Source organism: Acanthochromis polyacanthus, chromosome 21 (assembly GCF_021347895.1).
Source record: "Acanthochromis polyacanthus isolate Apoly-LR-REF ecotype Palm Island chromosome 21, KAUST_Apoly_ChrSc, whole genome shotgun sequence".
Classification (NCBI taxonomy): Eukaryota; Metazoa; Chordata; class Actinopteri; family Pomacentridae; genus Acanthochromis; species Acanthochromis polyacanthus.
In genome coordinates, this window is record NC_067133.1 from 17,550,201 (window position 1) to 17,569,946 (window position 19,746).

The 19,746-nt window shown below is 40.5% G+C and overlaps 1 protein-coding gene across 1 annotated transcript in view; it reads left to right on the plus strand.

The window, feature by feature from the left end:
• The first annotated feature begins 6,713 nt into the window (after nt 1–6,713).
• The window catches only part of hs3st2 (heparan sulfate (glucosamine) 3-O-sulfotransferase 2), a 32,522-nt gene continuing 19,489 nt past the window's right edge, over nt 6,714–19,746 (plus strand). The window contains exon 1 of the mRNA XM_022195148.2: nt 6,714–7,727. Within this exon, the coding sequence (XP_022050840.1) occupies nt 7,225–7,727 (503 nt within the window). The 5' untranslated portion in view covers nt 6,714–7,224. The remainder of the gene's footprint in view (nt 7,728–19,746) is intronic.

Consider the following 19,746-nt stretch of genomic DNA (forward strand, 5'->3'; position numbering starts at 1 on the left):
TTTTCGCCAAAAAAAAAAAAAAAAGAATAATAGTTGTTGTCCTCACACTGGCATCTTTTTCAGCTTCATCTACAAAACTGCAGCCTACAGAATGCCACATAATTTACCCATATAACGTCAGGTTCTCCACATAGAGTGGATGGAATAACTTAATGCTGTCGAGTCCTGATACCACACTGATACTGTGATCCTATAATCTCTGAATAGCACGAAACTAAATGAAAAAGTGAGATATCCTGATATCCTTGGCATTATGGGACGATGGGAAGAAGAAAGAGAAGGTGTTTCATTACCACAGGCTGCTCCGCCGCGCTGCTTTGCAGAGCTTGGCAAGGTTGCTTATTCTCAGTGGTTTATACCAACTTAAAAGGGAAAGATTACTTGAATCCCCCAGGACAATATTCTCTGCTGGAAATGCAAGCTTCAGCCAGGGCACAGCTGGCAGTTTAGCAACATAAATACAGCGGCAGAAGAGATACTCCGTTGCATTTAATTGGGACATAGCAGCAAGTGGTCAACACATGAGATTTCAGTGTTGATATACTATTAATTAAACATGAATAGGCTGGTATTTGCAGAAAATGGAGTGTGTGATGTTTTGTTTGCTTTTGCTGTGAAGCAGTATCAGCACGAACAAAAGTACACAAGGCACAGCGTGTAAGCGAGAATATTTGCTGCACGACAAACTATCAAATATTGCAGAAAGTTGTCATTTCGGAGCAATTTGAGGGACACCTGCACACATCAAGCAAAAGGTTCCTGATACTCTGCTCTATTACTGACTGCAATTCCATACATTTGCACAGAATCCAAAAAATAAGGTCACCTTCACCAGAGTACTCCCAAATGATGACACAAACTTGATATTTACAGAAATTATTCTGTAGATTTTGAAGTGTTTTTTAATATTTTTTGTCCAGAACGGCTATGATTTTATAGCCTTCGCATTTCTTCCTTTTACTTTGTGAGTATGATGGTCATGTCTCAAGGCATAATTAGAAAAAAGTACCTATAGTGTACCACTCTACTGTTCACTGTCCTTAGATGCTGAAGGAGTTCAATCATTACTTAAAGTGTGGGGGATGTGAGGGAAGTGTAGTGTTGGACATAAGTGCAAGTGTTTAAAAAGTGTTCTGGAAAGATCCTTTCAATGCCTGCCGTCTGTGTGAGCAGACATTAAGTAGGTTATTTTCTGGAGAGGATACTGTATGTGTTTCTGTGTGGAGGAAGGAGTTGAAGCTTGAACACTAATTTAGTGAAGTCACCACTGTATGCAAGGTTTATTTATTTGGTAAAACAGCAACTCATAGGGCCGACTCATAGCAGTTTATCAATTGCAAATCAATTCCATTGCTCAGCTGACTGAGACACAAAAATGTGAACCACTCATACTCCAAACATATTCTGACACCGCCAAGAGCTTTTCAAAATTCCAGCAGTGTAAGAACACATATAGATTTAAAATGCTGTCTCTTCATGCCCTTGAATTTCAGTTTGGAGCCCACAGTCTTTCATAAGAGACACAAACATTTGCGTCCTTGCAGAGTAGCGCCTCTCTCATGTACGGTGTTGAGTGACAGTGAGTGTTAGGACTGTCCTCAGCGCGGTCTCTTCTGCCACGCTGAAATTTCTGTTTCATATTCATTTTGACCTGAGTGCACTCGTGTTGTGTACATGTTTGTGGATCTGGCGGCAGCTACATGGCACGAATCGAGAATGCTAAAATGACGCTATATCGTGTGGTGTCATTCACATGCATTCAAGAAAAGAAGTGTTTTGGTCGGTTCATCTCTCAGTTCATTTGAACTCTCAGTCAACTGTGAGTGAACGTGCAGAAATAAACTCACATACTGGGTGAACACTTCAAGTCATTCATTCATTTGCAGGGATAAATCCAAGCAAAATAGTTACTGGATGCAATTCCACTGCTATGAGTCTGTGTAAAGCCATGAGGTAGCTCAAGATTATTCATACATAGGATCTGCAAGACAGAATGAATGGAGTTATATGACGATCGGCGTATATTTGTCTGTTTGTCTGTGCGTAATATTATTCAAAACAGACTAACGGATTTGGGTAATTTTTTTTCAGAGAAGGTCGGAAATGACACAAGAATGAAGTAATTAGACTTTGGCAGTGATGTGGCTTCTGGTCTCGATCCACGGATTTGTTCAGGATTTCTGTATCATTGCAAGATAGCAGCACGGCGTCACCGTAACTATGACAACAAGCAAACTCTACGTCAACTGCCAGCTGATTATCACATGATTGCGATTCTACTACATGTCAACCCCTGGTGATTATCGAGACTTATCCGTTAAAATTGATACAGGGAACAGTTGATTAAATTGTGGGCGTGTTTCCGAGTCCCATCAATTCCCACCACGTCGCTACATATTTAGGTCACACGATTCAGTATCTGTACATAGCGTACACATGCATAACACACACCTGTGGTCAGCGCAAGGTCATTTGGTTTGTGGGTACATCTATACTAAATGCTAAATATGTTGCCGTGATTTCTGCCACAATTTTTTTCAAGATTTTAGCCGTCAGAAATGATACGATTGAGCACCCTAGGCAGACTACTGCACTGTCTGAGTGCTTTTCTTGTTATATTGTGCTATAGGGGAAAAAATGCCTGCCTTGCTTGTAGTTTTTCTACTTCCTGAGATTTGGATACAGACCACAACAAAGAGCGATCGCCAGGTAATGTGGAGGTTTTCGTTCACTTCTCATCTCTAGTATGTTGTGGGACACTCATTGAGACTATCTGAGCTGGTCAGTGTGGGGCAAAAGCACGTTAGGGCGGACTTTGACGCGGGGGGGCCAGCTGCCCCATACTTTTCGCTAGCCGAGCTGCTAGCTGAGCTGCTAGCTGAGCTGAGCTGCTAAGCTGCCTGCCTGGCTAAATACTGGAGCTATGTCGAAAATTCATTTCTCCATCACTCACATGTATGAAATTACATATGGAAACAGACCCCAGGTTGAAAAAAAACAAAGTTCCCCTTTAAAGAAACTTTTAAAATATCAAGCATGGTGAGCAACAAAATGGCACATCAAGTAGTGGAGGCTGGATGACAATGAGGAGCACACACTGCTGCAGTCCAGTGAGTTAGTCGGAGCTCCAGTCAAGCACTGCACAATTCAATGAACGATTCTTTTTAATGAACACTAACTTAAAGAACTACTTTGCTCCTCAACAGTGGCAAAGTCTCAGATTTGCGACAAGTCCGCCTCATTGCACTGCTTGTTTTCTAACAAGAGCAATACCTGATGGGAGAGAGGAATGTGGTTCTCTAATCTTACTTAGATGTAGAATTTGTTTATTAGAAAGCAGGCAAAAAGGGGAACAAATAGCAGACCCAAACAGATTGTTATTGTTTAAAAAGCACATTTTTTAGAGCTGGTTACATTTCTGGACATCATCCAACATGTGCCGCAGGTGAAACGATGCTGTCTGTGAGGTAGCTCAAGGGGCCTGACAGATGATTTCATTAAAAAGTACATAGCTTTAGCAGTCTAAAAAACTGCCACTTGTTTATTTTCAGGGATACAGCACAGCAGTATGGTGGTAAACCCAAAGCAGCCAAGAATGTTGTCTGTCTTTACAATGTGGCAATATTTGCACCTCCGGATATTTTCCTAAAATATTATGTGGAAGCAGTTCATCTGTGCAACATGACACTACTTTATATTCTTCTTTAATATGTAATAAAGGCAATTTAATGATCAGTACGGGGAATAATAACGCTGAAAACATAATACTGTTTTTTTTTTCAGTTCATGATAACAGGCTCAGTTTCACAGGCTTTTGTGTTAATGTGAGGATCCTGCTTTTGTTTTAATGTCAAATACGGCTTTTATGAGCTCTGAGTGCCGGGAAACTGAAATAATAAAGAGTTAGAAGGGGACAGAGGCTGGTTATTGAGTATCTGCATTCTCTATTTAAGAGGGATTTCACCTTCACCTCTTTGCACCTCTCCACTTTGAGCAAATACAGTACACTTTTATCATCCTAATCCTTTATGAAACTGACTTCTTTCGCATTCGTGGTTTATTCTTTTGTATGAACTGTTTGCCTTGAAGCAGTAAGTACATACAGGCACATGACTTTGCTCTGAGTTCTTTCAATTCTAGCTGCTTCACATCATTGTTGCTGCTCAGACAGCGCTTCAAAGGACATTCATGCAACACACAACCGCTGCAAATGGATCCCAAGCTTCATGAAAGAGCCAATACGAGGGAAAGGCTTAGGCATGTGTCTGCAGGGTCTGGGACATACACAGAATAACAAATATATTATATTGATATTTTTGCCTTAAAAAGCAGGCAAACATAAATATTGCAGCTGCTGTTTATCTAGATGCTAAAAAAGCCATTCACTCCTCCATAATTAAACAAACTTAAGCTACGACACTGAAAATTTTGCATTCCAGTCTGCATCCAGCTTGCATCATAGCAACGCAGAGGATCAAGTGCGATCTTGACTTTCAGTGGCTGCGAATGCCCAGCTGTGTGTACAGAGCGTACTCAACATGTAGAGAATAGCGCTCAGCCTTCATGAATCATTCCGTTTCAAGCGAAAGGAAAACATGTTGTACACGGCAGAAATTTGATTACAAAACTGTTCGTAGCTGCTTTCAAAACCAAGGTGCTGTGGCTGCTGGAAAATAAGAGGTGGCGAATATCTAATTATGGTGGCCCTGAGAGTTCAAACACATTGCAACTTTTTTTTTTTTTTAAAAAGAAAAGGAAATCATGGATGGATCCCTGTGCGGGGTGGCTGGTCACAAGCTCAGGGAGACGAAGAGTCAGGGGGGCATCTGTCCAGAGCTGCTGTTTGAAGTGATGGTTAACATTCCTTGCTGGTAAATCCATCAAATAAACAGCAAACAGATGCAAAATTTGCCAAATCAAGAGCCACAAAAGCAGCGACAGGGGCCCAGAATTACAGGGAGAATCAAAAGGACCAGAGAGAGATGCCAGCTGAGCGCAAATAAATGCAAAATGACTGTAAATGAATACAAACTGAGCAGAGATTTTCAGCACAAACACAAAAGATACAAAAGAACTACAAAGAGGTGCAACCACAAGGCTCAAAACACTTCAGCATTGTGTGTTGCCTCCTTCAGTCTGGATAGCTTGCTTCTATATGTAGGGGCTTCGTACAAACACAAGAGAAATTCTGCATGAATGTGACAACAAACGTGCAGAAAACTCAACCCAATACACCAAACGGCAGATATCTGGAGCGATATCTGAATCATGCTGTCACTGGGATAAAACAAACACACATTTTAGCCCATTTTCCAACACAACAGTTGGAGAGTGGAAATCAGAGACCTCATGAATCACCATGGCAGCAGCAACTGTGTCCCAGCCATCTTCATCACTTTCATCATAGTCTGTGTTGTTTCTCACTGTATTTTCTCACTTTTTAGCATTTTCTTTTTTGTGAAAGTTGCACAAGTGTTGACAACAGTGTCCTCTTAAGATGCTGACCCTTGAGCTTTCTGAATCACCTTGGACAAGATGAAACTTCAAGTCAGAATAGGCTCAAGGACTCAAGGGCTCAACAGACTAAGCGAGTACAAGAATCTAAGTGGAAAAAATGATTCTCAAGACTTGTGGCTCACAAAGTGGTGGACAGGTTGGATGACAAGTGGACAACTGTAGAATTTTCTGAATTCTCTTTGATGTTGATGTTCGTCATGGCTTCACAGATAGAGATAGCCGCAACATGAAAGCAATTTTTGCCATACATGGAAAATTGGAGTGTATATCAAGTTACATATTTACAGAGTGATGTGCTAATTATAACAAAACGGACTAAATCTAAACTACTAGCATGCTTAGCAACCTGTCCAAATGACAAAAAGCCAAGTTTATTTATGATTTTGTAACCGCTGAAAACTGTTATGACAATCCAACTACTAATTTATGAACAATGTAAAATGAAAATATTCTGCCAACCCACAAAACATGAAATTGTCAGGGTGACTCCAAACTTTTGAACAGTGGTGTACAATTTCAACAGGACTCATTTATAACCCCCCCCAGAAATAAAGAGAAGCAAAAGCCTGGGCACCAGCAGACTTTGGAGGACCTGCTCAATCTTTTACCCGACGCTGACAGACTCTCCAGCAGCAGAGGGAATACGAGGACAGCATTCATAGACAGGAAAAAGGAATACAAGAGGCAGCATTGGGCCGTGCAGCGTGAAAATGTGGAAGGAGACGCAGGAGGCTCTGAACAACTTCTTTAGCAAAGTTTTAATCCGGACGTCTGTTTTTGACCTTGACTTCAACCCATCATTTCTGGATGCCTTCACAGCTTTTATGGAAAAGTAAGCAGGGTGCACCTTCAGTTCCTGTGAGATTAACAGACAGGAGTGCATGTCTGAAAGGGGCTTAAGTTGGATAAATATGATTTCTGTGAAGAGTTTGCTGATGCTGTTCACTAACATGGATCCTTTTCTGTTGAATCTTCCTCTTATTGTTAATGATAAAAGCAGTGAAGGAGGCGAACTTTTTTTTACTTCAAAATGTGAGGATGGGAAAAAGAAGTTGCCCCCTCTCCAATTTCCCCAAACTCTCTATATGTTGTGCTGAAGAAAATAATCTGGATGTCCCTTTAAAAAATACACGCATATAGAATTATGATCATGTGCGTGACGTCAGAGGGCTGATTAAATATTTATACCTGGCAGCCTAAGTGCATATTTCTTCACAACTTCATTATGAAAGGGAAGGAAAGGTGGGCTGAGCATCAAATTCCCCTCTGAGCAGAACAGAATTTTCGTGCTGGTGAGAGTTTTAGGGACGCTGAGGACGCTTTATTTCTTCTCTCTCTCGCACACAACAAAAAAGCAGAAGCTGGAAAACGGTGGGATTCCTCTGGTGTGCGTTCCAAGACAGTGGTATCAGTTAAAGATCCAAATGAGTCACCTCAAACTACTTAAGAAGAACTCGTTTAGAGGAGGACTGATCCAATTTTGTCGGCTGTAATCACATTCAGCTCCCAAGTTTTCCCACCCTCACAGTTCAGCAGCCTATTGAAAAGAAATGATGCGCAGTTGATGCCTCCAAGAAGCCACCCCTATCCTCATATGCCAGTGTGTCTGACTTTGGAACCTATATTGTTGCCAGACTCCGACCGCAGAGCAACACAAGGAGGGAGACTCCGATGGAAAATCATGCAGCACTTTGAACCCATGGAGACATGGCACATAGGTTCCTCTCCTCTGCGAACAGATTCAGCGCCAGATTCGCCTTCATATTCACCGTGTCACTGTCTTGCACCTACTTGTGCTATAGTATCATTTTCTGCCGCGGCACAATCATGACAAACCAGGGCTACGAGGGGAAGCGATGTCCGCCGAGCAAGAACGCGGGAGGGAAGAAACTTCTTGGGAAATTAGACAACTGCGCGTCGCTGGAAGTCAGGTCCGCTTTGGATGAATCCGCTGCCCAGCGAGGATCAAGTGATCTCCGGGACCAAAGTAAAGCCCCTGGTAATCACTGGACTGACGCAAAGTTGAGAAACATGAGCGTTGCGCAGAAATATGGGAACAAGAAGCTGCCAAATGCGTTAATAGTCGGCGTAAAGAAAGGAGGAACCAGGGCGGTGCTGGAGTTCATCCGGATACATCCAGATGTGCGCGCACTCGGAACAGAGCCTCACTTTTTCGACAGAAACTATGACAGAGGGCTGGACTGGTACAGGTGAGAAAAATATGAAACAAACACTGAAATATTCACTTGCACTGTCACTGAAATAGGTGCATTTACCGTGTCAGCTTTGTGCGCCAACGCTGCGCTATGTGAACAGTCACCTCTGTGATCTGTATGACGGATAACTCTTCAAGATAAGAAGACACTTTAAAGTCCACATCCTCATTTAACTTGTTTTCAATATAACTGCAAGTCCCAAGGCACTTGTCTGCGGCATAAAATCGTTTCTTATCTCATAATGGCCTGTAATTCATTTTAACTGGCTGTACTGTGCCTTCAAAAGCATTCTGTTGGCAGAGCAATCCCACACACCCTTACACCCATGCTGAAGTTTCATGTCCGGACTGAGATCACTATTTAGAAATACTTTTTTTTTTGCTTTTTCTTAGTGTGTGGAGTGCCGTTTCTGTCAGACTTTCACATAGCTGTCAGCAGGCAGCACCATGAGCCTGATTTAGAGTGATACAGTTCACACCAAAAAAATCGCAACCAACACTACAGATGACACAGGCAACCCTCAGGTTAACAGCTGCCTTCAAACAGGATACATCCCGGGCACAAAATGTTCTGGGTTGGCTGTTGAAGGTAAAGAGGGCCCTCGGCTTCACCCCCATCCACACGATTGCTGTTTCTGCACCAAGTTTCTATACAGGGGCCCTGTTGAATCTAAAACAAGACATCTTTCTACTTTTTTCCCCCCCTTTCTGTTTGTAATCTACTGAGTAACTGTAAAACTTCAATTCTTACCATGAAGCAGAAAGCAAGTAAGGTGCTCCTCAGCAAAAACCCAAATAATTACTGAAAACTCACTAAAAATGTTTTATTCGAGTCCTCAAACATTCTCATAAAAAGGCTTGATAATATCGTATTACATGACATCTCATGGTGGCTTGGTGGTTATCACTTTGGCCTTGCAGCTAGAAGATTCCCGGTTCACGTGCCTGCCTTCTCCCTGTCCACGCACGGGTTTTCTCTGGGTAAACATGCTCATGTAAATTGGTAACTCTAAATCATCCGTAGGTGTGAATGTGAGTGTGATTGTTTGTCTCTAACCCGAACCCAACCCTAATGAGGATTAAGCGGTGTAAAGACAGTGAATGGATGACATCTGATTGTTGGAGCTTTCCATTTACACGATGCCACCAGTGTCATCTATGGAATTGCTGACAAAACCTAGAACAAGAGATGAAGTGTGTTCTCAGGCAGCACTGCAGGAATGATCACCAAGAGGCTGCAGCAAAATTATCATGTATATAAGTACCTGTCCATCATGTTTCGGCTGATGGTTTGCTCAGATCGCATCAGACGTGCACACTATGAGGTGTTTTTGATTCACCTCAACTTTTAACAGACTGAGCTAGCATAATTTTTAATACTAATAAAATAGTCACAGGATGTCATGTTGAAATTCTGAACAGGCAAACATTTCTTTGTATCCGAGTTCTGTGTTTATACTGGGTTCGATGTGCTGAAACGAGAGTGATTAGTTGCCAAAATGAGCTGGTTTTTGGAACTACTAATGTAAATTTGTGTGCTTACAAGAGGGAAACTGTATTTTTTTCTTCACATGAAAGGCCACACGTAAGTGGTTAGCACTTTGCCTTGCAGCAAGAAGATCCCTGGTTCAAATCCCAGGGTGGGCCTGGGATCTTTCTGCATGGAGTTTGCATGTTCTCCCTGTGCATGCGTGGGTTTTCTCTGGGTACTGCTTCCTCCCACAGTCCAAAAATATGCTGAGGTTAATTGATAACTCAAAATTGCCCGTAGGTGTGAATGTGAGTGTGACTGTTTGTCTGTGTATGTAGCCCTGTGACAGACTGGCGACCTGTCCAGGGTGTCCCGAGTCAGCTGGGATAGGCTCCGGCACCCCCCGCGACCCTAATGAGGATAAAGCTGTGTATAGAGAATGGATGGATGGATGAAAGGCCACATCTCTGGGCTGAAAGTGTGTTTTTTAATGAACTAACCTCGTGCTCAGTCACGCATACAACCGTCATCCTTAGCTAAAGTCATTGTTGCACTTTGAATGTGGCCATTATAAGGGCCTCATTTTAGATCTGATTAGGTTTTCCAAAGGTAAAGGTGAATACATGAAAAATACACCCTAAAATCAGTAGTGGTTAGTTACACATTAAAAATAAGTTAAACTCTGTAGTTGATCTTGTTCTGTCAGATAATGAGTTTTAAAATCAAATAAATGTCAATATTTTATAATAATAATGCATCCTTGATAGTGCCAGTATGAACAAATAGCTCACAGTGTACATACTTCCACACAAAGCCTGATTTTACAATAGAGCTATCATTTATTATAAGCTGCTCCCCACTGACACAAAGAGAATTTGTCCTTTTCATACTCAAGCTAATAAACCAGAGGCTATAATATTTTAAAAACGCACCAATATAAGACATAAAAAGTACATTACAATCCCCCGGCGTGATGTTAAAATAGAAAATACTTATCCAATAATTTGCATGTTATTAAAGACTTTTTCACTTTCTGATATTTATCTTAATTTCCCATATATTATACTTCAAAACATATAGTGTGATTTCACATTACTTGCATGCATGGTGAGGAGCATTTAAACAGCAAAGTAAAACTCCCCGAGGGGTTTCTTTATGAATATTTAGTCTTTTATGTTGTCTACATTTCAGAAATTAGATTTAGAAACAATACATTCATAAACAATGGTGCCTAGCTTAGTAATGTGAACAGCATGAGCTGAAATGTCAGTTACATACGTTCACTCACACTTTTATCGGGCCAGAGGATGTACTTTTTAACTGCTGAAAGAATCAGTTAATTTATGAAAACACAGTCACATATACAGCCAAATGGAGTAATTTAGGACATAGTGTATTGATAGGCCTGTCTTCATAGTGACAGAGGAACTAAACCTCAGTTTAAACATCTGAATTACGACTGAAGACTGAGTACGCTGAAGTAAACAGCTGTGGTGCATTTATCAGGCTCTCCAAGAGACCAGATCACACATCACCACATCAGCCATCATCCTGCCTCATCCATTAGTCCGTTCACTGCTTCTGCAGCCTTCCATCATTTAAATCTGTCATTTTAATACAGCTTAATGATACACAACATCAACCTCATCAGTAAGAAAACTACCAGACCGCAGATTTTAGCTTAACATAGCTTTGATGTAGTTTTTGTTTTTTTTGTTTCTTTTCCTGTCACTTCGAATTCGAGATAAATTGAGGTCTCATGCTGAGACGATGCCACTTGTGGACAAAGCTGGAACATTGAACACTTGTCACAAAACTGACAGCTCACATATTCAAGATATATACTTAAGCAATACCTTGGACACAAAGACTAAACTAAGGAAAAATAAAACAACAGTTATTCAACCCTGAGTGACTGAGGCTGGCCCTCAGCGATTATCTGTCACAGTGTTCAGGTTGTTGGCAGCAATGTCACGTAAAGTATCTTTCCGTTTAATTTAACTGTGACATTTATCTCTGTAGGCAAGTAACTATGTGTCCAGTCGACATGTGTTGCCCTGTTTTGCTGCACTCTGTCTACCTGTCTATCAATGCATTTCAGATCACAGTTTCTTCTACTGTTATTTTCCTTTGGCTATTATTGCTTTTTATTCTCACATTTTAGCCTTGAAATATAAAAGATGATGGTCGACAGAACTCTTCAGTTCTCACACACTTTCATGTTTACAGTATAACAACTTTTGTTACTACAGTATAAAAGCAGCTTATATACAACCCAAGAGATATGCTGCATTTCAAGCTCAAAAGTATTCAATAGAAAAACAATATGCTAAACAAACAATGTAGTGTATCGACAAAATAAACTCAGATTCAGGAGAAAACAGCCTGTCTGATTTTCTTCTCTATAATAGAAATAAAGAAAACATTGGAAATGTGGATGTCTATAAAATGTATAATCTATAGAATAATAAAAAAAAAAACCAAGTATAAACTTATAGTCTGTAAGTTATCATATAAAATCAAATAAATGAGATACAAATGTACACTGGCTGCCGTTGATAATTATCTAAGGATTGCCATAAAATTTGGAACACATATTCACTGTCCCCAGTGGATAAATCCTAACTTTGTTGATCCACTGACTCACACCAGGTCAAATTTTTCATATCACTTCCATGACTTTGTATTTTCTAAAAAAAAAGAAAAAAAAGATTGAAGCTCAATATTGTGGCTCCGACTGCTTTAATCTTAGAAGTGCCCGACTCTGCATAATTTGCAGACAATCCAAAAATTGGCAAATAGGTGGAACACGAGCGGATCTGAGGTGAGTCATGCAAACATCTCTGGACCTTGGAATGTTCCGTGATGGCCCCCATTTGTTATTCAAAGTGACCACACCCTTAATTAGGCATAACTTTTAGCCTTAATGACGTTTCATCAGTGAGTTATGCATAAAATGTACCCACTTCACAGGTGTCAGAATAAGCTAAATTAGCTATGGAGACCAAAACCGTGCAGTAAACATATTTATTTCTGCTGCGAAATGGGACATCTTAACATGGGTGTCTATGGGGACTGACTGACTTTTGGAGCCAGCCTCAAATGGCCATTCGAGGTACTATAGTTTCTGACACTTCGGCACTGGCTATATATTTAATTAAGTCTTGGCGGTTGCTGCTTGGTTAGAATTGGAGATCAAAGAACTAAGACAGCCCCAGATTAATTTTCCTTTAATTGGTGAATTTGATCACGGAAGCTGATCGCTAACCTTTAAATGTGTGACAAAATGCTCAAAACAGGAGTTGCTCTTTCACATTTTTCATTAGAACATGCAAAGAATTGGTGCATCATAAGACAGCATTACCCAAATGCCTGAGATATCATTTTCAGCACAGATCCATCTGTAAAAGAAACACTTTGTACTCAAGACAATCCTCTGCAGAGGATAAAAAGTGTTTTTTAAAGACACATTTCAAAACGCCTTTTTTTGTTATTTGAGCTAATTCTCTGTAGCTTACAGCTCTGGAACTGTCTAAAACATACAACGTGTGACATCAAATTAACTCTCGTAAGTTTGAGTGTACCGGCCAGCTCTGCACAGTCTGTCTTGTTACATTAAGTGTGTGACAGACCATTTAGACTCAGAAGAAAAATGGTGCGGTGTTCATTACCGTGCCTCCTGAACAGAACACACACACGGCCTCATTTATTTTGTGTGAGGGTTTTCGCATAACCACACAGGACTTGAAGAGAACAGACATTTCGCTGCCACCAATTGCCAAACGCTTTCCTCGCCACTTTTTCCATTCTCTAAAGAATCATAAAGATCAAACAAAAACACATTGCTATACAGCATCAAGACTTAAAAGGGCATCTCAACTTTATTGATTTCACAAGAGTCAGAAGCACTTCCAGTTGCTTCTCTGAGAAGTGCAGAAATTGTATGAGAGGCTGCAGCTACGAATATTCTCCAGGTCCACATTAATTGGCTCGGGGAGGCAGGGAGCTCTGGAACAGAATCATCAGAAAGGTTGATGAGGACAGAAAGTTAGATGGTTCTCATTTAACACAGAAAACTACACATTATAGAGTGAGGGATGGTTAGGCCCAACTCTGCATTATTAATGAGCTGTCTTCATTGTAGCGCTGCTCAGAGACATGTAGTAGTTAACATTAATTACAAAACAACTCTTTAAGACATTTCCCCAGCGAGAGAAACGGAAGGAGGTTGTGCTTTTATTCCAGTAGAATAGTTTAGGAACTGTTCTAATCATGCATATATTGCAGGCTAATCATGCTAAAGCTCCTGTGTAGGTAATTAAATGACCAACAGTGAATCTGGCAACTTTGGTGGCGCGAAGATTTTATATTTATAATATAATAAGTTGTCACATTTCGCAGTACTTGCTTACATATTAGTCAGTAATCGGTCAGCCACTTCGGTTCAGAGTGAAACAACACAAGTATGAGATTAATTGGAATTTTTTATTGTATAGTTTTGCACATTCACGGGCCCCAGTGCATCATAATAATGTAAGTGAGCCCCCTGAATTTGCCTGTACTGTCAGCATAAGCTTGTGATTTTGAGATGTGGCAACTGTTTGATGGATCGTCATGAAATTTGGCAGAAACAGGGCCAGCTTATGACACCTGCCAACCAGGTGGTTGCCTGAGGCCTCACCAACTTCAGAGACTCCAAAGAGGAGGAAGAAATATCACATCATGCATCCTGATCTGTTCTTGTCCAATGCATCAGACAGTGCAGAGGGTTGACTCTCACATGGCCTGACTTTTTCTAAACTTTTCCAAACTTGAGATTCATTTGCTCACACTGCTGAGCAAGAATCACATATGAGGAACCAGGTTGCTGAAATGCCCCGCAAGCATTTTAATATCACCCACACTGCGATATATCATATTATATTGTAAGTGCACAGGTGTTTCCCCAACTTGGGTTACAGGAGTCAGTGATAAAAGAAAGCCTGTAATGAGGAGCAGTAATCTACACTCTGGTCTGATGCTAAGATAATAGCAAATGCAGGAATTTTAATAGTGATAGCATATCAGCTAAAATCCAGATGTTTGCTGTGGAATGAGTGCAAAAGACACACTTTACATGCTTAAAAGAGGAAGGCCCACCCCCAGATCTGCGTAAAAATGAATGTAGTTTTGATCAAATCTAAACCAAAATTAAAGTTTGGTTTGTTGCTCACGGCTGCTTATAGGAGATGTTCCTCTTAAATGATTAAATACATGCAACACCAGAATCCATATGTGTCCAAAGAAAAGAGAGATGCATGCATTTACACGCATGGTGCAACAGCAGTAGCCTCATCAATTATTCATGACTCGTAATTATTCCCGGCAGAGACATGATCAGTCAGGCCTTAAGAGTAAATTACAATTTGTACATTTGTACGCTACAGACAGGTGAGCTGTCACACACAGACACAGTTTTACAATTAGGCCATTTGTTACGCAGCGACCGTCCTCAGGTAGAGCTCTGAACTCTGTCACACTTGTCAGATCGTTTTTTTTGTTTTACTGTCAGTAAAAGTCTGATCTGTTAATTAAAGTCAGGATTGATATTTTTCTGCTTTTTCTGCGCCTTTTTATTTATAATGAATATTTGCAGTACACTGCATATAACTATGTTAACTCTCTAATCATTGAAATAACTATAAAAAATGATACTGATAACTTTTCTTTGAAGATGCCTTTCTTGGCACTCAAGGACATGGTACAAACAAACAATTCCATATATACACATTACAAATTGAAAACATTAACGCAATAGAGTGTGTTAAATGCACAGGATAATTTCAAGGCATGTGAACAATGCAAATTAGTCCTGCTCAACCTTACCTATAATGTGCAGTGTAAGTAATCTGAACTACACACAGGATGTGAACTTTTGTGGACCCGTCATTTACCCCAACCTCCTCCCTCCTGTGCAGCACAAAATAGAAACACTGAACTAGACAGAAAGTATTGGACATTTATGCATATAGCAAAACAATCAACAGCATGTAGGCATAGGTTTAAGGAAGCAAGGTTACTGATGAAGTCTTTAGTGATTTTGTATTTTTGCTTGGTCACAGTCTGCTGTCAGCTATGCCATGTTAGACTGATGACAGGTGTCAGATTGTCACTTGATGTCTCTTGAAAACTGTAAAAATGTAATTAAATATGGGCTTCAGTGGTCCCTCCATGAAACAGAGCGATCAAAGGAACTCTGTTATTATACAGACATTGTGATTGTGAAAATATCCAACAGTCAGCGATCCTCAGCTCACATTCAGTGATTGTCAGCTTGTTAACTGTCCCCTTTTGGCAAACCCAGCGTGTCCCTGCTGACCAGGGATCAAATCCTGTCTGAGCTTTCCCTCCTCGGTCCCCACTTTTCTGTCTCCTTTTGTACTTCTTACACCATCTAAGTAAAGACTAAAGGTGTGCAATCTGTCTGCTTTCCATTTATAAATATCCTTGACTGTCACATTGCTAGAGGCAATACTGTAAAACCCAGAGAGAACAGCTAGGGGCTCCGATGTTGATGGAAATGCAAGAAATCACCATTCATGTCAGTGGAAATGCTGCTGTAAAGCTGCACAAATAGGTGAGAAATTAAGGCAAAGTGTGCGAGCACAGAATGTGATCTTCCCATCAATCATTCAGGCATTCACAATATCAACAATAAAGGCATTAATTGTGAATTGCGAAATTGTAAAACATTTTTAGTTTAGTAGAAACACAGATGATAATACCATGATTGTATGTGTTCATCAGCTGGAATTTCAAAACTCATCAAAATAAATGCAGAAAATTAATCAAATCATTTAAATAAATGCACAGAATAGACAGAATCCTCATCCGAGAATGTGCAGTTTAGGATTTCAGAGGCTTTTAGTGTGTCGGAGTGTCTTCATTTCAGTGACCGTGGATACTTTGCCTTGCCACATGTTAATGTGACAGCTCGTAGCTCAGTTCAATTGAACGTGTTATTGCTCAAGGAGAGCAAGTGTCAGTCATTTCCCTCTGCAGGCCAAACCATGAATAATTGTTATTTCAAGGAAAACAAGAGCCTTGAGTTGAAATGACAGCAGTTAAATAGGATTTTGTTCAAGGGCGAATATTTTATGCTATTTTTTTTACAGTGCTGCAGGACTGCATTGTCCTGCTATAAATGTGTTTTGATTCTATTATATGGGCTGAGGACATTCCTGATGTCAAAAAGATCCTCTCATGCAACACATCTGCCTGAGTCAGCCGGCTATTTTCAGCCAATCTGTCTCCAATTAAATTAGAGAAATAGATGCTTGATTCTCAGGTCAGCCAATTGTTATTCACCTCTGTTCCTCACCTAGCTGAATTGGCCGCTGGATCACTGTAATCGCCCGGACTGCTCTTTGTTAACTCTTAATAGACTTTTGAGGTGGCAGGCTTCGGTTGTCGGTGATTAATGACAAGGTGTCATCACAGCTGTAATCTAAGTGAGTGATAGTTTAATAATGGAGCACGCTTGCCGTTGGAGAGACTGGATCTATGCTTTCATTTCAGGAAAAAGGAAGATGCCATTTTTAGGAAGTGCAGTGGCACCGACATTATGAGAATCACGCAGCATAAGAACATTTCCTCCTCACGGTCTACCTGTGTAATACACGCTGTTAATGGGTTTGGACGGCGGGGAGCAGTTCTATTTGTGGTGTTGGCTTTTTCAGTACATTTCGTGGCCAAATGGTTTGTACGATTTCCTCACGCCAGAATGAAGAGAAAGACTGCACACAGAAAAAGCATACGGAAAAAAATAATTAAGACAAAATAATGTAAGCAAATTGAGCAGAAACATCTCAAGTGAGACAAAAATGGATTTCTCCACAGCTCCATTTAGAAATATATTCTCGTGTCCCACGCAAACTAATTACCCTGAAGCTTCTGTGACACGCTCCCAGGACAGTGCACAGTTCAGTTACTAATAATATAAGTTTTCACAAACCTGACGGAAACATTTATTAAATTAGTCAGACAAACCAACAACAGAGACATGCCGTTTTTCTTAGTAGTACATTTATGCAAAGTTTGAACTGGATTCTTTTGCATTTTTTTTAATTTTTTGCCAAGGTTTGACCATCATTACAACGCATGCTGCTTACTCTGATAACACTCTAGCAATGAGAACCCAGGAGACTCGTTCTTAGAATTCATCGTTTAACTTGTTTTGCTCTTAAATTACTCCAGAGACCTGTTAAACACAGCATGTAATGGATACTTTGATTCGGGCCTCTGCATGGTCAGCCTGTGAGCCTGCATATTGTGTAGTGGCCAGTGTTCATTATTAGTCCTTGTAATGACAAATATTTGTTGTCCGGCGGGAGGTAAAGGCCATTCACTAAATCTCCCTGTCGCTGCCCCTGTTGAAACACTTCACATTGTGATTAATGGTCTCCAAGTTAAATCCCAAACAGATCAGTGTTTGCCTGAAATCCTCCAACTCATTAAACTGATTTGTTAGTAATAGCTTGTCACCACAATGCTTTGATTAATTAAAAGTGATGGGAAGGATGACGTGTATAAAATGCTTGTCAGTTTTCAGCTGAAGCCACACATTTTCAAAAAGCTTTCTTGCAGATCGCACAAAAAAAAAAAAATAACGCAGAGTTATGATTTAAAATAGAATATTAGAGTCTGAAAGCCTCACTGACCAAAACACACATAATGTGAAATAATAGTTTGTGCATTCGAGTTAGTGAAGTTAAATGGTGTTTCAGTTCGCATAAGCTCGTGTGATGCAAAACGTATTAAACGGCAGCCATAATAACCACACAAATATGGAGAAAAAATCACTGGAATCAAGCAAAACTACATGGCAAAGCAACAGCAATAAAATAGACATTTTGCTCACTCAGTAGTTTTTTTTCTTACAAAAAACATTAGTTTAGAGCTCTGTCTTTGATATACAGTATATAAAAAAACACACAGCTTGAAAGTCCACTCTTGGATTTACAATAGCTGCAACAAAACCAAACCACTTCAAAGGGTCCTATTTTCCTGGAACTGGGTGCAAGAGCAAATTCTGAGCACAGTCAAATGCAGCTTTTGGAGACTCATACAGTTAGGCCAAACGTAGTCTATTTGCCTAAACTAAGACAAACTAATATTGTGAAATATTCTTGTCTCACAGCAAATTCTGTGCCCGAAATATGTTCAGTCCATCGTCAGGGTGTTGCAAGTTCAGATTGGACAGTGAAATATGTCACACACAGTGCTGCTTTTGAGCTAAACACGCTAAATTTGTTCAGTGAACCTGTGTGCAGTTTTTAGATCAGGTGACAGAACCTGACAGGGACTGTTCTGTCAGAGATGTGCTGTCTAAAAGGAGAATTTAACTTTCACTTGCAGTTTCCTTTAAAGCTTTGGGCTGAATACTGATTTTAGATTAAATACCGAGTTCCACTTAGGACTGTGACATGCTGAGTAATAGTGAACGCTGAGTTATACTGAACACCAGTAAACGCTGAGTGCCAATACCTTAAACTATAGAATACATAGCTACACTAGGGGACACTGTAAAATAGCTTTCCAAGTTGCAATCGCATAAATGTTTAATATTGCCCATAACTAATTGTTGCAACACCCAGCACTTTGCCTTACATTAGAGAATGTATTATATTTGTATCTCAATTACTTGGCTTTGTTTGACTCTAAATCTGTAAATGTGAGTCATTTCGTTTTGCCAGTAAACAAGCTTTAAATTCAATAAAGTTTAATTTGGAAGTTAACTATATTTAGTGAGGTTACTTGTACTCAATCAGAACAATCTAGGAGCGACATGGTGGAGCTGTGGTTAGCTCTATCGCCTTACAGTAACAAGCTAATGACTTCAGGTTTCCCCAGGTCCTCCAGCTTCTTACCACAGACTGAAAACCTGTCTCGTAGGTTAACAAGAGATTCTTGGTTGTTGGACTCCATGGATGCCCCTTGTCCTCTTCTGATACTCATGGGAACAATCTCAAGTTGTGTCCATGTTGAGGAAGGTGTTCAGTTTGGCAAGCTCAGAGTTGCAGCTTCGTTTCTTTGCGGATGACATGGTTCAGTTTGCTTCATCAAGCTGTGACCTTCAGTGCAAACTAGGGAGGTTTGCAGCTGAGTGTAAAGCAGCCCGAAAGAGATTTGGTGTCTCCAAGTCTGAGGGCATGGTTCTCTGCCAGAAACCGGTGGAATCCTTCCTCTAGGCTGGAAGTTAGGATTTATTGTAGCCGACTGTTGTGATGAAAAGTATACTGAGTTAGAAGGCAAAGCTCTCCTTTTACTAGACTCTTTTTTTTTTAACCCTCACCTACGGCCATGAAGTCTGGGTAGTGACCAAAAGAATCAGATTGTAGGTGCAAGCGGCCTAAATGAACTTCCATTGTGGGGTGGCTGAGCTTAGCCTTAGAGATAGAATGAGGAGCTTGGACATCTGGTGGAAGCTTGGAGTGGAGTCACGACCCCTTCATGGTGAAAGGAGCCAGCTGAGGTGATTTGGGCATCTGATTAGGATGCCTCC